This window comes from Sphaeramia orbicularis, chromosome 19 (genome assembly GCF_902148855.1).
Source record: "Sphaeramia orbicularis chromosome 19, fSphaOr1.1, whole genome shotgun sequence".
NCBI classification, from domain to species: domain Eukaryota; kingdom Metazoa; phylum Chordata; class Actinopteri; order Kurtiformes; family Apogonidae; genus Sphaeramia; species Sphaeramia orbicularis.
Window position 1 is genome coordinate 47,913,668 of NC_043975.1, and position 21,385 is coordinate 47,935,052.

The 21,385-nt window shown below is 36.7% G+C and overlaps 2 protein-coding genes across 12 annotated transcripts in view; one reads left to right on the forward strand and one right to left on the reverse strand.

Annotated features, from left to right (window-relative positions):
* mapk8b (mitogen-activated protein kinase 8b) overlaps positions 1-7,878 on the reverse strand; it is a 57,800-nt gene extending 49,922 nt beyond the window's left edge. For 2 of the 3 annotated variants that reach the window (XM_030163466.1, XM_030163465.1), the window contains exon 1: positions 7,587-7,878. The gene's annotated coding sequence lies outside the window, so the exon portion shown is untranslated. The remainder of the gene's footprint in view (positions 1-7,586) is intronic. The other variant, XM_030163464.1, reaches the window with a different exon arrangement.
* A 2,835-nt stretch (positions 7,879-10,713) lies between these two features.
* The window catches only part of frmpd2 (FERM and PDZ domain containing 2), a 52,737-nt gene continuing 42,065 nt past the window's right edge, over positions 10,714-21,385 (forward strand). For 8 of the 9 annotated variants that reach the window (XM_030163449.1, XM_030163448.1, XM_030163450.1 and 5 more), the window contains exons 1-8: positions 10,714-11,005; positions 15,507-15,628; positions 17,251-17,414; positions 17,486-17,551; positions 17,646-17,825; positions 19,501-19,576; positions 19,664-19,742; positions 21,215-21,362. In XM_030163449.1, coding sequence (XP_030019309.1) covers positions 15,508-15,628; positions 17,251-17,414; positions 17,486-17,551; positions 17,646-17,825; positions 19,501-19,576; positions 19,664-19,742; positions 21,215-21,362 — 834 coding nt within the window. In that variant the 5' untranslated portion in view covers positions 10,714-11,005; position 15,507. The remainder of the gene's footprint in view (positions 11,006-15,506; positions 15,629-17,250; positions 17,415-17,485; positions 17,552-17,645; positions 17,826-19,500; positions 19,577-19,663; positions 19,743-21,214; positions 21,363-21,385) is intronic. The other variant, XM_030163451.1, reaches the window with a different exon arrangement.

Consider the following 21,385-nt stretch of genomic DNA (forward strand, 5'->3'; position numbering starts at 1 on the left):
AACCCGATTCAGCTGCAGGAGGAGGAGGGGGATTATGCCTGAGTGTGGTCCAGGATCATATAATGTTAAGCAGCCAGGTTAGAACAAACAAATGACTGCCTGGACATGATCTGTGTCTGTCCTAATGACATGATTAGAGCTCACTGCCCACTGCCTTCCACCTCTGAATCAAATGTCTCTTCTATGACAAGTAAAGATATCTCTGTCCCAGTGTGATTCTGTGGCCTTTGAGCAGGTGAAGGCGCCTTGGCAGTCGTGTCCAGATTTACACCAGCCTCTCCCCCACAGCTGTCCATCACAAACATCCCCAGTGGGAGTCCAACTGTCATTCCTGTCCTGTCCACTACAGCCAATTTAACCAGCCCGGACCTACCAAATACAACACATTTGAACATTTCAGTGAATTTGACTGCAATCAGGCAGGACTGGAGGGGGAAGATCTTGTCCAGTGACATTTTTATGCAAAGAAAAATCAACAAAAGACAATGAATGTGGCAACAAGTCCCAGTGAATAAGTAGGTAGGAAGGTACGTGTGTATCCTGACTCGGAATATTAAATGAATGAGGCAGAGAAAGTTTGACCCACATTCCAGTGTTTCCACTCCAGTTCTTAAATATTCACTGATAAGATAAGATAAGATTTTATCTCACTGTGGGGATATTTCACAGTTAACACCAATAAAATACAAGTAAGTGCAGAGAAGAAGACAAGCAGAAAAACCACAAACAGGTGAAAAATGAAATATAAAGAGAAAAATAAGAAATTTGGTATTATATAAATATTCATATAAATATAGAATTAGAAGTAAAATTAAATATAATTCAAAACTGGGAGTAATCAGATAATTGTAATAATCAGATTTGATGTGTTTACATGTACTTCAGAGATGCAATAATCAATAAACCCTGGTTTCCATGGTTCAGTCTAGGGATGCAAATTATTGATTAATTCATTAATCATTAGTTGGTTGAGCTTATCGATCAATTAACGATTAATTAATAAGCAGCAATTTTCCTGAGAACCTGAATTTGTTTTTCATTACGGTCTATAAGAATAAAAGCTAAATATTGTTTATATACTTGATGAAAAAAGCATGTCATGTGTGTAATGGGGGGGTGCACGTGCGTGCGTTTCATTGGTGGTGGTGGTGTGTGTGTGTGTGTGTGTGTGTGTGTGTGTGTGTGTGTGTGTGTGGGGGGGGGGGGTTACTCGGCTGCACGTGCAGTACGGCAGGGGGATGCATGCGTGTTAGTTGGTAACTGCGTGCGTACATGCGTCACTTTCCGTCCTACTTCTAATACTATAGGACACAGGTGTCAAACTCCGGTCCTCGAGGGCCGCTATCCTCCATATTTTAGATATTTCCCTCTTCCAGCCACACCTGGTTCAATTAATGATCAGCTCATCATCATGCTCTGCAGAAGCCTGATAACGATGTAATGGCTTCCAGGTGTGATGGAAAAGGGAAACATCTGAAACATGCAGGATACCGGCCCTTGAGGATCTGAGTTTGACACCCCTGGTATAGGGGAACAGGGTGGTGCAGCCCGTGTCTCTGCAGAAATGAAAGTGAAACTTTTCGCTCATTTATCTTTTCCCCACCTCCTGAAGCTTCGCAAATGCATTACATACCTGTGGCCCGAATCAGGAGCCTGGAGGATGTTTTCAACTTCTGTCTCACTGACCGTGGACTAGACCAACCTCCAGGGAAAATGCGCTGATACCGACCCCGCATTTGTGCGTGTATTTAGGCGGGGGTGCACCGCTCCCACAAACAGACAGGCTGGTCTGTGTCTGGCTCCACCACATCCATAAATTCATTCTAACTCATCAACGCCATGATCCGGTTCGATGACCAGCTATCCCAGCCGGTCCATTATTGGATTTCTTTCAGAGTATGAATGTATGTAGTGATGGTAGAACCCTACTTCCTATTATTGTCTTCCACTCAAATGTAACTACTTCACTTCCTTTTCTCTATTATCTTTTTTTAACACGTGCAAATGTAAAAGAATGAAATAAATCAGATTAACAGGTATACATGCAGGAAGACATCAGTGTAGTGGGGAGAGGTCCAGGTATGTTAATCAGTCCCTCCAGAAAAATGTGGGCAAAGATCTTTGATTATGCGATGGAATATGCAGGGATTTTAAGTGGTTTTATGCAGTGAAATTGCGGGAATTTGTAAAAATTGTGGGAAGTTGCAAAAATATGCAGGAACTGGAAAAACATGCCTTTCAATTTTAGTTCTTTTACTTCTAATCATGGCTCAAATGTGGCTTTAACATTCCCGAGTCACGAGTGTCACAAATAAAAGAAGTGCTTCCTGCTTCACCACAGTGAGGTAGAACAGACCATCTGTTTAAGGTTATTAGAGCCTTTATGTTCAGAGAAAATTATCACTGCAGCAGAAACTGTTTTCAAGTGTTTCGCATTGGAAAAGTGGCTCCAATGTCGATATTTGCTGATGTTCCAACATACAGTTGGATGGGGTGTAAAATAGTATGAACCTGATTTCCTGTAGGACATGGGGTACTGGTTTGGTCTGTCTTTTGCAGATATTTTTGTTGACAAATTAGCTGCATTTTTCATCATCTTGCAGGATTTTTCTGATACTCGCAGTTAGTTTACCTTCTGTGGACGCGCGAGCCGATGACGTGGTGCATCGCATATTACATCACTACCCATGTCATGTCATGCAATATTTTTAAAACTTTATGTGGAAAAATGCGGCAATTATGGAATTATGCAACCCCTGCATATTTTGCATGGGAATATGCCATTATTGCTTTGAATATGTGCCCTTTAAAAAAAAAAAATGCAGACCCCCACATAATGTGCATACTTTGCTTGATTATGTAATCGCATAATTGCATTTTTCTGGAGGGACTGGTTAATGTGATTTCTCATAGTCAGATTATACTGTTTACATGATAACTTGAGTAATCCGATAACTTCAGAAGTCAGATAATGATCGGAGCTGTGGTATGCATGTAAACGGGCTCAGTGAGAAAGTTATATGAGTGTATAATTCTGCTCCAAAGACGTGACAGAGTCATTAGATGTAGTTTCACTATTTACCCCAAAGACTGGTTTTGGTCGACCACCTTGGATGTGTTGCTGCAACTACATTCACATTTCGCATGCACTAGTTGGTCCAGTTTTGGCCTTCATTGCTGTTACCATGGCTCATATTCCTGTGGACATGCAGCTGTGTAAACCCAAATTTCAAAAGAACATTGCTGATAGACATTCCTCAACCTTTGTGTTTTATTCCTACAATCACCTTCTTGAAAATGTGTAAACCTGGAGATATTCTCCGTCATGATGTTTAACACTTCGTATGTGTCTGACCAGGGATTTTTCTGTGCAGTGTCCATCTGTACCAGAGAGGATCTTTTGTTTCCTCCAGCTGACTGAACACCTGTGGTAAAACCTGCATATTCCAAATGTGCTGTAAACACGTCCCAAGAATCCTCATAAAGCCGGAATAATGCCAACATATGGTCCACGTTTATCTGAGAAGACACTCCAGTCTGAAACGGCCTGTTTCCAAATACCAAGAATGGAATATCATCTACACATGACACCTGTCAAATTCAGAATATACACATATTAAGACTAATGCTGGAATATTAGTGCAAACATCCTCACTGTCGTCTACTACTGCACATGCCCAGGACATCATCTCATACACACTAGAAGACAGACAGAAGGGTCTTAAAAGCCAGTATGATAGAAGTTTTGGGAAGGTTTGAAAGTGGTTATTTGAACTGGTTTCATGTGGTTTTCAACTATTACCATTACTGTAAGGTGACACAAAAACACTGAATAGATAAAGCTATATAAAAGTGCAACAAAATGAAGAAATCCACTGGGACTAGGGCTACAACTAAAGAGTATTTCAATAGACGACGAGTCAGACTATGAACTGCAATAAAAAAAGAGGCTCTAATTTATAACTATTGCAGCAAAAAAACAAATTAATTAAAAAATGTATTTCCTCTAACAAAAATATTTGGTGCACAGCATTTAGAATGCATAATAAAGTTTGTTAAACAAATATTCAATTCAATATTCAATAAACATTGCAAGGAACAGTAAAATAAGTTTCCCCTTGAACCAAAGCGCATTTTGTGAAAAACAATTACAACGCCCAACAAAGTTTGCTCGTCCACTAGTCATTGCAGCCAAAACTGGGACCAACTTTAACCAAATTCACAATGATTTTACATTAATCTGACTCAATTGATGCATCTGAACACAACCTGGTAACTGCTGAACCAAACATATTAGACAAAGACATAAATAACTCTACATACAAAACAGACCACAGCTCTAAAACAGCATGCATGACCATGTATGATGCCTTAATAATCTCACAATGCAACCTCCAACCTCATCATACATGCATCTACTAATAAAGCTGTCGTATTTAAACATAGATTATCTCAGGTACACACTGTGTTCATGACATCTATGGAACCTTAGTGCATATAATGTCATCTATTATTCACTGGCTGTAACTCCAGTTCTATGAGTACCTGTGTGGTACTGGTGGATAGTGCACAGTCAGTAAATGGGTGTCATTAACAACGGGTTGGAGTTTTACAGCAAAAAGCATGATCATATTTTTTCCCGCATGGATCAATACCCACATTTATTGTAGTGATACTGACATTTAAATTTACATTTGGTCAACAGCCAAGGCCAACACCAGTGTTACTTTCTGTTTCTTTAGATCACTGCCGTTGATGAAAGACATTTTCTATGCAAGTAACGATACTGGCCAATACCAATATATCAATGTATCCTTAATCACGATAAACAATTTGATAGTGCTAACAGTTAAGACGGTAACCCAATAATACCTGATGGCTGAATAAAGAATGTTCATTGGTTGAAGTTTGAAATATTAACATGCGGACAAATATACAATGTATTTAAACAAATCTACAAAAAAAAACTATGAATTTTCCCATGTAAACAATGTGTTCCCACATGAATATACATTTCTGACATCATTTTGTGTACCTAAACGTTACCTGTGTCATGTAGTTTTCCATTAAAAAAACTACTGATTTCAGAGTTCACAAGGTGCAGTGAATGCACCGTAACTGTGTGTCAAACTCAGTACAACACAGATGTTTTAGTATCGTGCCTCGAATACTTATCTGTCAGCGTGACACACACTCAAACCCCTAGGGCTGTAATGCAACTTTGTTAGGCACTGGAATTGTTTTGCACAAAATGCACTGTTAAGGGAACATAAAGTATTGTGTTGCCGTTTGCAATATTTGTTGAATATATAAGCCTATTAACCCTCCGGTATCCCGTCCAGCAAGGCCCTTACTAAGCACCAAGTGTGTCTTTTTCACACACTTGTGAAATAAAGTCAAAAATTTTTTCATACACTTTGTTTAAATTCTTTTTCACTTTTTTCTTTCATCAACTTGAGCCGTAAATAAAAAATACCAAATACGCAATAATTGTCACATTTTTTAACCCTTAAAATGTCGTGTTTGTAATGTAAACAAACCATTTTTTTGGATGCAAATAAAACACAAATTTTTTTTTTTTTTTTTCAATATACTACATAAAAAGTGGATCACACATTATTTGATTTTTGCAGTCTGACATATGTTGATGATTAACAGCAACACTGGTTAATTTGCATTATTATTTTTGGCACTAGGTCAAATGTACAAACATACTAGCATCCGTCACCGAGTGTGCGTAAAATGCACACCTATAAATCAAACTATTAAATATTATACGTTGATTTATTTTTCTGCTCTAATTTGATTTTATTTTTGTAAATCAAGGTCAGCCCTAATCATACAGATCAAATGGAAGAAATAGTGCGTTTTAGGCACACTGTGGAGACAGATGCTAGTCTGGTCATTTTCTTTTGTTTACAATGTGCAAATTTTAGTTGGTGGCCAGAATTTTAAGGATCATGCAAAAATGAACAACTTTTGAATTCTAACCTTATTTAAATTGTGAAAAATAATATGAAGTTTTTTAAAATGAAGTGCAAAGTGTGCCTAAAAGGCGCACCCAGATACCGGAGGGTTAACTGAATATTTGTTTAACAAGCTGCTATGCATTCTAACTTTTGTGCACCAAAATGTATTCAATAGCCGCAAAATATAAACTTATTTATTTATTTATTTAGCAGTCCATAATCTGACTATTCGATTAACCATTACAGTGACTAAAATGATTGGTCAACTATTGAAATAGTCATTAGTTGCAGCCTTATTAATATACCTGTATGTGGCACCTTGTTGGTGTTGCATTTATTTTTCCACTGTAACATGCACATCTATTTTGTTTATACTTGTATCACAATCTTGTTTACAGAATTTTATTTTTTTTATGGTCCAGTCCCAGTGCTGATCCCTGTAGTTTGTCCAATATCCCATCAATCATCCAAAGAGGTTAATCTAGTGTAGTACACAAACAATAGCACAAATGGATGCTGTAATGATGCTTACTTCCCAAAAGCCACACAGTCAGTTTGTTTTTGACATACGAGGACTGAGGAATCAATACCCAGCCCTGTTACTGATTGAGAAACCACCTCCACCAAACATGCCAAGTCTGTGCATTTGCATTGCAACATCCACCCTGCAGCACCTTTAAGAGCGTAGAGGGGGTAAGACTCTTAATCCTATCCCTGCAGGCCGCCTTCTGCTTTTTGGTGCAGGAATCAGATTTCTTGGTGCTTTTGGCTGACTGTTGCTGTTCCTGCTCCCTTGAACCTCGCTAGCAATGTGCAGTGCAGTCTGCGAGCTGCAACACCCCCCTCCCTCCTTCCTCCCTCCCTCCCCAAATGTGACCAAGCAGGAACATGGAACATGTCAAGAGGATTTTTTTTCTCCTTTACCACGATTGTGTCAGTCAGCCAAACCCACCTGTGATCACGTGATCTTACCAAACACATCATCTTATTAATATGACAAATTCCAAGTCTTCACATGTGATCCTCTGGCCTAATCTGACATTAGCAGAGGTTCAACACAGACAAAGCAAACTACAACATCATGCAGGGGTTAAGGAGACAGAATTTGGAGACTGCAGGTCAGTGTTGACAGGATGCGTCCGTGAACAGAGCTGCCCTGCATGCATCCTGCCAGTGCCACCCCACCTGTTCTGTGTTCTTACATTCACACACATGCAGAGCAATGTGTGAAAACAGGCTGCATTCAAAGGCACCAGCACCACTTTCGGTTCTAAGATGATTTTACGGCCAAAAACAGGAGGTCACGGTCAAATAGCGGAACTTTTCACAAGCTCAGTGACTGGCAACACCACCCGGTTGCCAGTTTCCAGAGTAAGCCGTGCTAATGTGTGCAGCCCTGATACGGATCGGTTACAGGAGTGTGTGTTTCCCAGCGCAGCCGTTCAGTCTGGTTGCATTTTCCCAGTTAGGCCAGAGCTGGACAGCATGTATGTACACCCCCCCCCCCCCCCACAGGAACAAGGCTCCCCCTCATTTGGCTGTTGTCTCCCCCTAACAGTTGACAGTAACACGTCCACTAAGCTCCACTAGGAGAAAATGAATCCGTGTACCGCTCACCTCCTCTCCGGTTGCTTCCAACAGTCCACCCACAACAGCCGCCGTCCGCCGCTTCAGACACAACCCGGACGTGTCCGCGAGAAACACAAAAACAGCTCCTTAATCCCTTTTTCCTCCAGATACACTCCTGTTTCCCTCACAGTAGCAGGCCAGGATCACCGCAAAATACATGTGTTGCTTCTGCGTAACCTAATCTTTGTGCTTCCGTGACACAACCAGTTTCTGCCATTTCATACCGACGTCGTCGAAACCTTGCGCTGTTTCCTCGGCTGCACAATGAGGACCGGGGGTGCGTTCAAGAGCGGCTGCACGTTCCCGACTGCTGCTCCGGGAAACCGGAAGCGACAGTTTCGCAACGTTTTCCTGCTACGCATTCAGGGACTACATTTATACATGTAACTGTCTGTTTTACTGAGTATTTTTAAGCAAATAATACTAATAATACTAATACTAATAATAATACTAATACTAATAATAATACTAATAATAATAATAATAATAATAATAATAATAATAATAATAATAATAAATTATTATTAATAATAATAATAATAATAATAATAATAATAATAATGATAAATTATTATTATTACTAGCGCCCGAGCGCTGGCCAAAAAATATATATATAATTTCATTATTTTGACAGATCTTGTTAACTGATTGTAAACTTGAAAACTGTAATGAGCGTCTGTCTTTGCTGGATTTTGAAAAATGAACTGAAAAATTACTAGAGAAACTTAAAAAAACCTTTGAATTTACATAAATTGTAAAAAATAAAATAAAAAATAAAAGACGAAAAAAAGAAAGAAAAGAAAAAAGAAAGAAAGAAAAAAAAAATCTGGTTTTTACTTGATTTTTGTAAAATTAATTGGCCATTATTAATTTTACAAACATTAATAGCTGGAAAGGAACACAGTTAGATAGTTAAGGTTAGTTAATAGTTAAGGTTTCGTTTCTGTGATGAAAACACTTTTCATTGGTGGACTTGCTTGGTGAATGTGTTTCATGCAAATCAGTAAAACTGGAAGATTTATCGGGTAAAAAGGGCTTTTCAGACACTGTGGTGTTGTGAAAGCACCGACAGTGACTCCAAACCTGAGCGCCTTGAGGGTTACTGGAACAAACTTTAAAAACTAGGGACGGATTCTTTTCAATATAAGAGACTAGTGTTGTCATGTCACATACTGACCTTGAAAGCTTCAGGAGTGGCTTCTAACTCAGTCTGGATTCAGTTCCATGAAATATTTCAAGGCAAATGCTTCAGACACTATCTGCTTTCCTTATAAAGGGGAAAACCCTCTACAATGAGCTTTTCCTGAAAAACAAGTGCAAAGATGTCAGGAAGAAGGAGAATTTATTCATCTGCAACTTTACAGGTCGACTTCCTTCTACAGACGAAACAAGTACAGGCAAGTTCACGGGTTGAAGTGAGTTTATGCAAAATCATGGTTGTACAAGAAGTTATTTCTGCACTTCTAAATAACAGATAAAATAATAGATTGACAGCCTTGGCAGTGACTTGGTGAAATATTAGTGAAATATTACTACTCCTATTTTCACTTTTTTTCATATAATTGTGCCAAAGTTGACATATATATATATATATATATATATATATATATATATATGTATATATACTTTTTTTTTTTTTTCCCCACAATCGCTAAGGCACATTTTTCCAAAGCTGCACCCCTTTTCACAAAACTGTAAACAGTCAAACCAACAATTCAAACTACATTCACAAAATCTGTCACTCCTCTTGCAAAACCAAACAATTGCCTTAAAAATATTTTACCCGCACTTAACAGCAAACAGTGCTTTCAGATCACACACACAGCCAGGCAACATGTACACGCTATGAATCAGGGTTAGGGTTAGAGAGAGAATGTGTATAGAGTTTGGCAAAAAAGTGTGCAGCAGATGTTCAAGTAGGTGAATCAGCTTAAGGAAAGAAAAGAAGGATTGATTTGATAAATGAGTTTGTGCTACTAAGCAGCTGAGTCAGAGAATGGCGTTTAGTGTTTTAGCCATTCAGAAAAACTGTAATACAGCAACTAATTAATGGCTTATTAATTTTTCAAAAAACAGTTAACACAACAGTTTTGTTTTTTGTTTTGTTTTTTATCAATTTACACAAATAGAAAAATTAGAAACAAGTTTTTCAGTTAATTTTACAAAATCCAGCAAACATGGACACACATTACAGTTTGCAAGTTGAAAACATCTGTCAGAACAATGGAAATTTGATTTTTTTTTTTCTTTCTTCTAATTTGATTCAACCGAAGTTTAGCAGTTTAAATACTTTTAAGTTAGTTTATTCAATAAGAGTAATGTTATTTTCTATCAGTAGTCAATGACAAAAGGAACAGTGTGTATTTGTACATCATATTTTAAATTGATTAAAGTGTGTCTATCCACTTTCATTGATTCAACTCCACGGGTTTTACTGGTGAATCAATGTTGTAGAAGATGATGATGTTTCCATGGTAACTACGGAGCCTCTGAAAGTGCAAATGGGTCCTATCTGATGACCATGAAGGGATGAATAACTGTATTTTACACCAATTATTCACATGAATTAATAGATAGGACTAGTTAGTATAGATTTTTTTCTATTATTAGATATTATTTAATTATCTTCCTTTTATTTATAAATGTATTTCAGGTCTACTCCCTTCATATTTACTGGTCTACATCTGTTGGGATGACTTCATCTCCTGTCCCAGGACGTGTTCTCTCTATTTTTTTTTGTTTTTTTTTTTGTCTTTTATCTCACTAGAACATGTATGACTAAACCTTAAGTCAGAGATACTGTTGCACAAGTTTTTGGTGGTGCCCTGTGTAGTCAACAAATGTGGGTACGTTGTGTAAAAGTTTGAGAGCTGTAACTTAAAAATGAATTGAGTTACAGATGCAGAAGTAAAAAAAAAAAAAAAGTGTAACAACCAGGTTCCCTTTAGTTGAACACTCATTCACTGTGTGCTGATCCATGTTAGTTACTGAAAAGAAAGTGGGACAATGAATGTGTCACTTGTGGTTAAAACATCAGATTAACACAACGCGGCGTACAATGGATTGGTCCTTTGCTGCCCCATCTGCCGTTAGCTTGCCCTGCAAATCCAATTATGTTCTTAAAGACCTGAGCTAAAAATAGTTGAAAATGACGGAAAACACAGAGGCGGCACGTCATTACTTGTGAACACAGAGTGAAATTATGTTATAGAGCTGATGTGTCTTTTCTGAAGGGACGATTGATGTGTCATGAAGAGGTGACGGCGTGTTGACCGGCGGCCATGACGGACACAAACACCCGGTCGAGGCAGAGGCGGGAAGAATGGCAGCGAGGGATGGATTAAATTGAAAGTGGCGGATGTCGACGGAACTTAAGTGGAACCTCTTCAGAAACCAGATGAAATAAGGTAGGCCGTGTAAAACTGGACAGAAACCTTTGTGTGTCAACGTTCCTCAGATACTGGTTGTGTCCCGATGCCTCAAAAGTAGGTACAGAACTTCATCTTACTCCAGAACTCCAAACACATATGAAGCTTTTAACCTTTTCACTTTGCTTTGTAAAACCTGAATAAAATCTGACACTAACAACTCCAACTCTTTGTGTTTTACTTAAAGGTGACAGAAGTCTCTCAGTATGAAAAGTCTGGGCTCGAGTGAAGGCAGCGATAAACAGATTTAGTTACACACACACACACACACACACACAGTGGCAGCAAGACAGAACATTTTATTATAAAAAGGAGAAGAAAATCACTGCTGTTTGTGTTTTATTTCTGCTATTTAATGTTTGATTTGAAAATAACGCTTTGGCGTAATAAATGACAAATCCTCTTCCATACTTTAGCATCATTATGTGATGTGATTATGATGATATTATTAGGCTAATGCTAATTATTGAAGCTTTGGTGTTAGCTAGGTTGAATTAAAGTAATCGGTACACATAACCTGATTAACAGAGGAGTCGAGCATGTCTGGTTACTATCAGTGATTTAATACTGTTAATGGACAGAAGTGTAAATGCAGCAGTGACGAGGCTGAACTGCAATTATTCTACTGAAGAAGGTTTTATCAAAGGGAAAAAAACGTTTACACCAACCCCATCTCCTCCTTCCCTCAATTTCTGTTTAGTAAGAGAAGGATTAAGGTGATTATAATAAGATGCTTCCCTACACAACATCCAAATTAATCTAACTGACAAACAAATGATGAAAATGGAGGCTTAACTGACGTCGCTAAGTGATTTCATGCTATTGTAATTGCAATATTAATTGAACTGTTACTATTCTGTGAAACCTTAAAGCTGTCATGTGACTTAGCCCCCGTTTCCTCTAATGCCATTACAGTAGGATTCTGTTTCACAACGGTAATGAAGCTAATGACACGACCACAGTCAAAGGGAGGCCAAGCCTGGCTTTAACTTTTGGATGACTGGGGGGAAAAAAAATCACCTTTTAATGACAGTTTAAAAAAAAAAAACTGACATTTTAAACCCGAATGTCCTTTTTTGGACAAAGGCTTCTAGAAATATGTCTTGAAATAGTAAAACAGTATTTAAAATGTTAGTGTCACATCACACAGTGAATTCTATTCTATTCTATTCTATTCTATTCTATTCTATTCTATTCTATTCTATTCTATTCTATTCTATTCTATTCTATACTATTCTATTCTATTCTGTTCTAGTCTAGTCTAGTCTAGTCTAGTCTATTCTATAAGCATGGACAAAAAAGAATGAAAATGAACATCCTTAAGTATTACAAAATGAAACCCAAAACTAGCTCCATCTGCTCTCTAGACCATTTGTGAAGACCATGTAGATAAAACTAGTCAGTTTTTGATTCATATTTATAACCAGTTAATAATTAGTCAGCTTTATTTAGATAGCACATTTCATGTGCAAGACAATTCAAAGTGCTTTACATAAAGCATTAAAAGCATTACAGCAGGGAAGCAATAAAAAGTATAGGCATGAAAAAAAAAACCCAGATAAACAGATAAAACAGATAAAAAACTTTAAGCCTTAAAGAAACAGTCATCTTAAGTACAACATCATTAGAGCAAAATGTTTTAGCAAAATACAAAACATAGAAAATCTTAGTCTAATGCTATTCTAAAAACTGCTATGTATAACTTTTAGCTGTAGATAAATCGATAACTAGCATTACTTACAAATCTGTCACAACCAGATCTGGGATGGAAACTGGATTCTTTCAAAGTAAAATGTTTTTTGGATTAAATGTTAGCTTTTGTATAAATATTGGGGAAATAGCAGAAAAGGATTTCTCTTTAATGCATGTTTTTTTTTCTTTTGTAAGGAGTGTCTAATATTGTCCATAAAGTAGTATGGACAGTCCATAAATTCTGGCTTAGTATGTCGTCATTACATCTGGTTAAAGGTGACTAAAGAGGAATCAAAAATGTTCCGACAGTGTAAATGACACTAATACAAAAGAGGATAAGCTACAGCCACAAATGTTTCTTCTAAAGCACATAATCTTTTATGTTTTTTAAAATAACTTACACATAAACTGAAATGGAAACCATTGTTTTGCTGGTTAACGTCAGCCAATCTGACATATGTGCATTTCATCTGAAATTTTTGACAGTTATTGTTTCTGAATCACAGAAAATGCTCTAAATGACTTTCCAGTGACGGGAAGTACTGTCACACACATGATGGAGTAGTGAAATGAACAGTTAACTGGGATTTTTTTTTTTTTTTTTCTGATTGAATCAATTTCCAGAGGGTCTTCTAATCTAATAATGTTCTTAGTTTTACCACTAATGCAAAATGCTAATGCTAATGCTAATGCTTGGTGCTAGATGAATTAGGATGGTAAAATGCAGGGACTAAATTTTCCTACATACATGAGAAACTGAGTTTGACATCAGGATAAACAACGTAACAATAAAATGATAGATGTCTATGAATATGAACAAATATATTCAACATAATCTGCAATGCACAAAGCAAGAAAATATACAAAACCGGCCCACTCCCTCTTTTAATAAAAACCTGCTTTTACTGTGTTTAACATTTGATAATGGATTGTTCTTTGGAAGCAGTACATTAATATTTTTGAGGCTTTTTTTTTTGTTCAGTACATGACACAAAATTTATAAGCAGTATGTTTGCACTCATTACATTGCTGACTACTTAATTCTGAAATCCTGTGGTGTAATGTGAGTATTCTTTTTGTGTCATTTTGACTCAACAAATGGAATCCAAACTAAAATATATGTGAATAGATACAACATTTTAAAACTAAGCATTGGAATGTTTCCAATTGCATAGATCTAATACCAGTACACCTTAAGCTTGTTTGTCTGAAACCCTTGACCTCTGACCTCTAAATGGTTGCTGTGTCTGACTTACTGTTATTCCTGGGTAGGTTTTATTCCCATTTCAGTTCACTGTTTCTAGGGAGAAATTCAACTATAGCACAACTTTCAATATACCAGCTTTTTAAGCTATACTTATTAAATGTATTACCTGTAAATAATATTATGCTAAATTCATAGGTAAAAATCTATTTTTATTTTCTTAAAATTCAAACTTTTTCAGTTCTCTTTTTCATTCTTGCTTTTAATTCTTACACGCACAGTTTTGGTTAAACCCATAAAGATCCAAGGTTGATGCTTTGTTTCATTTGCTTTGTCTTTTTTTCCTGATACAATATTTTAATTTTTATTGGACTGTCCTCTTTCTGTAGCACTTTGAGATTCCACTGAATGAAAAGTGCTTTATAAATGCAATTTATTATTATTATTATTATTATTATTATTATTATTATTATTATTATTATTATTATTATTATTATTATCCAGTGGTACTTTTGTGGGAGTTCCAAAATTAAATCTTCTTTCTGTTTGACCTTTCTTAAGTGATTTATCACCATTTATTCTAATATTATCCTCTGTAATTTTGCATTTTTCACTGAAAATCAGGTGTTTCCATTTATTTAATGCACTGATCATGTCGATCTTCAGAAAAGTTCAGAGTAAATTCAAAGGTTATTAGATCAAATCGGGAAAAAAATGTGGAAAAAGTGGCTTTATTATGTTCACTACAGAGCCTCTGAACATTCAAATAGGTCATATCTGATGATCAGGAAAACTGACAAACTGTATTTTACACTAGTTATTGACATGTATTGATAGGATTAATGGATCAACAAGTATTAAACATTTCAGAGCAGTAGATGGTTTTGCCAGTGGCTGTTTGGGTCTTTGATGGTTCATAATTTTTTAGGTTGTTCTTTTTTATTCTTATATTGGATAATTTTTTGGGGTGTTGTCTTTCTTTTCTTATAGTGGATAATTTTTTGGGCTGTTCTCTGTTTCTTCTTATAGTGGATAATTTTTTGGGGCCGTTTTTTTTATATAGTGGATAATTTTTTCAGGCTGTTCTTTTTTATTCTTATAGTTGATAATTTTTTGGGCTGTTGTCTTTTTTTTTTCTTATAGTGGATAATATTTTGGGCTGTTCTCTTTTTTTTATAGTGGATAATTTTTTGGGCTGTTCTCTTTTTTTTATAGTGGATAATTTTTGGGTTGTTCTCTTTTTTTTATAGTGGATAATTTTTTGGGCTGTTCTCTTTTTTTTATAGTGGATAATATTTTGGGCTGTTCTCTTTTTTTTTATAGTGGATAATTTTTTGGGCTGTTCTCTTTTTTTATAGTGGATAATTTTTGGGCTGTTCTCTTTTTTTTTTTTTTATAGTAGATAATTTTGTGGGCTGTTGCACCTCTGGGCCACCGTAGTTTCAGGATAAGAATGTCAACAGTTACATATTTCTTCATTGTCAGAAAATCGAGATTAAAATATCGTAGGAGGGAATGCAGCAGTCATTGTCAGCTGTGGAGGTGTATGTCTGATCTGTGTGTTTCCTGTGTCTAATCCCACAGGATGGGGACGTTTGTGACCCTGGCAGAAGTGTTGGAGGCCCGGGGTTCACCGCTGGAGGAGGAGGAGGTCTGGTGTCTGCTTCTGGCCACAGCTGACGCCTTACTGGACATCTCCAAAAAGGGTAACACACCGCCCCACGGACTGGTTTGAAGCTGTTTTCTTAGCTTAATTTGGTGTTCACTGTGGTATTTTGGCAAGTGATATTTATTTATTGATTGGAAACTTAAGCACCCATATTTGGCTATGAGGCTGTGACATGGAGAGGGGGGGGCTAGCTAATTAGCTAATGCTAATTTAACGTTGGGAAACAAACAGTGACCACATTAAATAACAGTATCATATTGAACTCCAGATAATCATTTCAGTTTTAACTGAAACACATATAGTAGTGTTTAATAACAGTAATATCAACTTATGGTACCCGAAAGTTTAACCTATAAACACACTTATTAGTACAAACTGGTATAATTAGCAAATGGGCCGTATAATCCAATATGAATAAATGCTAACTAGCTAATGGAGGGATGCTAAACATACGGGATGAATTTTGTGAAATGCAAAAATTACACTGAAAATATTAATTGGATCAAGGGTGTCAAATCAGTTTAATCCAGACCAATATGATCTCAAGTCGTTCACACTAGTGAAATAATACTATAATAACCTATAAAAGAAAGATAACTCCAATTTTTTTTTTTATGTTTTAATGTTAAAAAAAAAAAAAGATCACCTGAAAATGTTTACATGTACAAACTATTACCACTAAAAATGTGAATAAACTGAACAAATATTAAAAACCTGAAATGTCGTAAGATAATTAAATGCATTTCTAACAATATTCTGTCTGTTACTAAATGTTTTTTGTGTTTGTAGATCCACTGGGATCTGTTAGTTGTAATGTACATGTGTAAATGATAAACTGAGGCAGAGTAATGATAAAAATTGTGTTTATTCCTCTTTTATGTTCATGTTATTCAAATTTTTTAAAGGATGTTTTGTAAATGTAAACATTTTCATAGTGTAATTTTTTTTCACTGGAAAACATAGATAAAAGGTTGGAGTTGACATTTATAGGTTATGCTATTATTTTGACCCACTGTATGTGGCCCCTGAACTAAAATGAGTTTGACACTCCAGAGCTAAGCCAAGAAGGTTAACAGGTGAGGTTGTAAGTTAAGTTATTAGTGTAGTAAACCTCATGAAAGAATTTCTGTGACAGTCATATTAGTGTGATTATTTAAATACAACTATAGCCGAGCTTCTGTCAGGAAAAATATACATTTGCATTATACATTTTACATATTTGTATTGAACATTTGGGGGTGGCACATTTGGGGAACTGCACAGTTCCTAAAATTGCCCATAGGTGTGAATGTGAAAGTGATTGGTTGTTTATATATGTTGGCCCTGTGATTAAGTGGTGACTCGTCTAGGGTGAACCCTGCCTTCGTCCATAGGTAGCTGGGGTTGGCTCCAGCACCCCCATGACCCTAGTGAGGATAAAGTGGGTTCAGAAGATGACTGAATGAATTGTACATTGGCATTATTGATTGTTCACTGAACACAGAACACATCCATCATTCAGATACAATGGTTACCGTGTGTTTAGTAACACTGGTACTCACTTTATCTTTCAAACATTCACTGCCTACACTCATCATGAGACTGGGTTATAAAAGGGTTCATTTCTGTTCTGCATGTTTCAGCCCTGACTGGTTTGTGTTGTGCTTTGGTTTGGTTTAGGTTCAGGTAACATGTGTAGCGTGCTCAGTCCAGGCTCAGTGTTACTCTCAGCCAATGGGAGTCTTGCCTTCAAGAGCTGCGCCCGGTTTGAAGACGTGTCCTCCTTCACAGCTCCTGAAGTCCAACAGGGTCACGCCGCCTCCACCAGGACTGCAGCTGAAAAGGTTGGGACATCAGCAGGACAATATTCAGTTTAGTGTCTGGCAGATCTAACATGGTGGTTTCCTTTGTTCAGATGGTTGTGTACTCTCTGGGGATGACTCTTTACTGGTGCATTGATTACCTCCTACCTCAAAATCAGGTATCCCATTCCTTCTTGGAATCCATCTTTTCCTAAAACTGTAGTCTTTGATTTTTCAGTATGTATGCATCATCTGTAATAATGTACTTCCCAGCCGGTCCAGTTGAGCACTGAGTTGGAGAGCTTGCTACTGAGCATGTGTGAGGAAGTGGCGATGAGGCGAACCGACCTACTGACAGTGATGGAGACGTGTGAGCTTCACCACAAGGCATCGACGCTGCCTCCAGCTGAACGGCTCATCAGGCAGCTGGTGGAGGACGTCTTCAGGAACTCAGTGAGTGGACGAAGACCATATGGTTTATTGGTTTGATTTAACCCATAAAGACCCAAACATCAGTCCCTCCAGAAAAATCTTTGATTATACAGACAAAAATCTTTGATTATGGGATGGAATATGACCGGGTTTTTATGTGATTTTATGCTATGAAATTGCAGGAATTTGCAAAAAAAATGCATGAAGTTGAAGGGAACTGGAAAAACATGCATTTCGATGAAAAAAACTGATTGTTCTCCCACACCCTGTTCTAACTAGGATACTACCAAATGAAAAATGTCAAAGTACATCCTGTGATCAGCAAACTTACAAGAAGTGAGCTATAGTATGTAATAGTAATAGTATGAACTTGCTTTCCTGTAGGACATCAGTTACCGGTTTGATCAGTGTTTGGCAGATATTTATGTCAGCAGATGAGTTGTATTTTTCATCATCTTGCAAGACTTTCTCTGAAGTTCGCGGTTAGTTTACCCTCTGTGGAGGTGCAAGCTGATGATGTTGCGCGTTGCACATTACATCACTACCCGTGTCAAGTTATTATGCAGTATCTTTTAAACTAATGTGAGCCCCGCATATGTGTTTTTTGTGTGGAAATATACTATTATTGTGGTGAATATACACTCTTTTTTAAAAAAATGTGGATCCCTGCATAATGTGCGCTTTTTGCTTGATTATGCATTAAATTATACGATTGATATTCACATTTTTCTGGAGGGACTGAAACATCCACCGTCGACCAAAAGCATCTACTGATGTAAACTGTTTAATTCCTGTTGATCCACTAATCCTATCAATACATGTAAATAATTGGTGTAAAATACAGTTTGTCATCATTTCGTGGTCATCAGATATGACTCATTTGGACATTCAGAGTCTCTGTAGTTACCATGGAAACACTTTCATCTTCTACAACATTGATTCACCAGTTAAACCCATGGAGTTGGATCAGTGACAGTGGATGGACACACTGGGTTTATGTTCAGTTAATGGTAGATTTTACTGAAAATAATCACATTTTCTTCAGTTACTGTTTTGATCTAATAAGCTTTGAATTTACTCTCACTACAACAGGGTTAAAACTAAATTAAGAAGTCTGCTTTGACAATATACATAGGAAAAAGTACAGTTATTATTCTTATAATGTCTGGTTTTTCTTCCCAAATATAAATAGAATAATGAAATGTGATATTGTGTGAAGTATCATTGTTTTATTACCCTCACCACAGGATATTGTCATTGGTTCGTTGTCAGACCGTCTGTCTGTCCGTCCGTATGTGCAAAAACTTTGGCGTGGACTGAAAGCTGAGGGTTTTCAAGTGTGCACATGTTATATTCTAAGGTGTAATAATATACTGTAGATGTTGTGTTTTTTAAAGGTAAAAGTCTGTAAATTTAGCTAATCTATGAATTTACTCTGATCTTTTATAATCATCTAAATGATCAGTGAATTGAATATAGGAAAACACATGATTTTTACTTAAAAAAATGTGAAATGCAGAGAATAATATAATAAATCATGATAAATCACTTGGGAAAGACAAAAAAAACATTTGGAAGTTGAGACAAAATAGTTGTGGGTCTTTAAGGGTTAAAGTACAGCTACTCAATTTGAGTTTTATGCTGTTTGGAGTGAATGTATTTTGAGCAGGTTTTGTGTTTGTTTCATCCTTAACAGGTTGATCATGTGTCCATGGCTGAAAGTGGATCCCAGCTCACAGATCGCAGTCAGATGGTCAGAGACAGATTACACAGTAAGAAAGCCAACGTGTTTTGACTGGTTTAAATGAGGGATTGAAGATTTTACAGTCAAGCGTGATCTATATTTGATGTTTTTTTAGGAGGCTCGTTCTCGAACTCAACATGGGGTCTAAAGCAGAAGATCTCCAGAACATTCTCAGGAGCAACTGAACCCGCTGGGTACGAATCATGTGTTTGAATGATGTTAAACAAATGATGTTACGAGCTTAATAATAACACCACCCCAGGTTTGACTGAAAGCAGCAATTAACAAAAACCAAACCAGCAAACCTTGATACCAACCTACCACTTGTGTTGCTAGATTTATCAACTTTTCAGACTACCATAGCAACTTTTTTCTTTTTTTTTCTCAAAAACCACCTTTGCAACAAATTTAGTAACTTTTAAAATTTGTCTGGAAACTTATGAAAATTAACTGAAACACACACATTTTTCCTCTAAATGACACCAAATGATTTCCTGTGTCCCAGTCATATAAACCCACAGTCTGTCTGTAGCTGGAAAAGTCAGTGTTTCACACTTAGACACCTTGTTGGTATATTTAGTGATTTTTCAGACCCCTCTACAGACTCTTTATCAAAAAAGACACTAGTGACAAATCCATCCCCTTTTTCTGGTGTTATTGGAGACTTTTGGAGACTGACGTTAAAACATCGTATCGTTGTTTGTCTAAAACAAATCAGTGAATATAAATCAGTTCCATTGACATTGACAGTTTTCTCTATTGTCTCTTTTTAGTCCATTTAGATTGTTAATGTAGACTGAAAATGAAAAATGTTCTGGTTAAAAATGTTTATCTTTTACTGTGGCTTGTTGTCGTCTCCTAAGTGGACCATAAGGTTAGAAACCAACAATGTCGGGAGTAACATGTTACAAAAGTAATGCATTACAGTAACTGATTACTTTTTGCTGTAACACAGTAGTGTAAGGCATTACTAATCAATTTTCAGTAATATTTCACTTGTCCATGTTCAATAGCGCATGCATTACAACACACTTTTCGCCCATAATTTAATTATTTACATGTATTGTTAGAGAAAAACTAAACAAACCAATAAATAACTAACCTCAGTAACTGGTCCAGAGTGTTTCTTTTGGGTCACTTTAGCCGGTCCCCAAGCCCAGATAATGGAGAACGGTTGGAATTAGGACATAAAAAAAACTAGGATTAAAGTATAGTTCCTTTGTAGTTTTAAACGTATTTAGGGTGCTTTTATTCTCACTTTTTGTCTCTAACACAGTGTTATTCCTCTGTCCTACATCGTTCATTACAATTGCACATCACTGATACACAGACTGATTTCAAACTAAACTGACGATGTAGGACATTAAATGCTAACTTTAGCCAAAACTGTCCACTTATTTTTACATGTATTTGTCACAGACAGGGTGGGCATATTTGTTTCATGTTTTGTGGTCTGCTTTTATTCTGTCTGTTTGCAAAAATGTATTCATAAATATGATGTAAGGTTCAGTTCAGTTCAGAAGTGTTCTTTAAAACACTGACTTTTAACTTTTGCACTGTGACAAATGTGCTTTTGCTGCCAGACAAACTACATGGATGACTTCTGTCTTGTTTTATTTTGATTTTTTTCCCCCCACAAACAAACTGAATATCCTTATTTCTGCAGGATTTCCCCTGCATCTCGACACCGGGACAGTTACTGCAGCTGGCAGCAGCTTCCACGAAGCCCCTACATGGACGGAGGTCGACACGCCAACTTACGATCAGTGTCGCAGTTTAATTCTACGATGAGTCTCAATGAGAAGAAACTGAAGGTGAGAGTTTCTGTACCGTCATA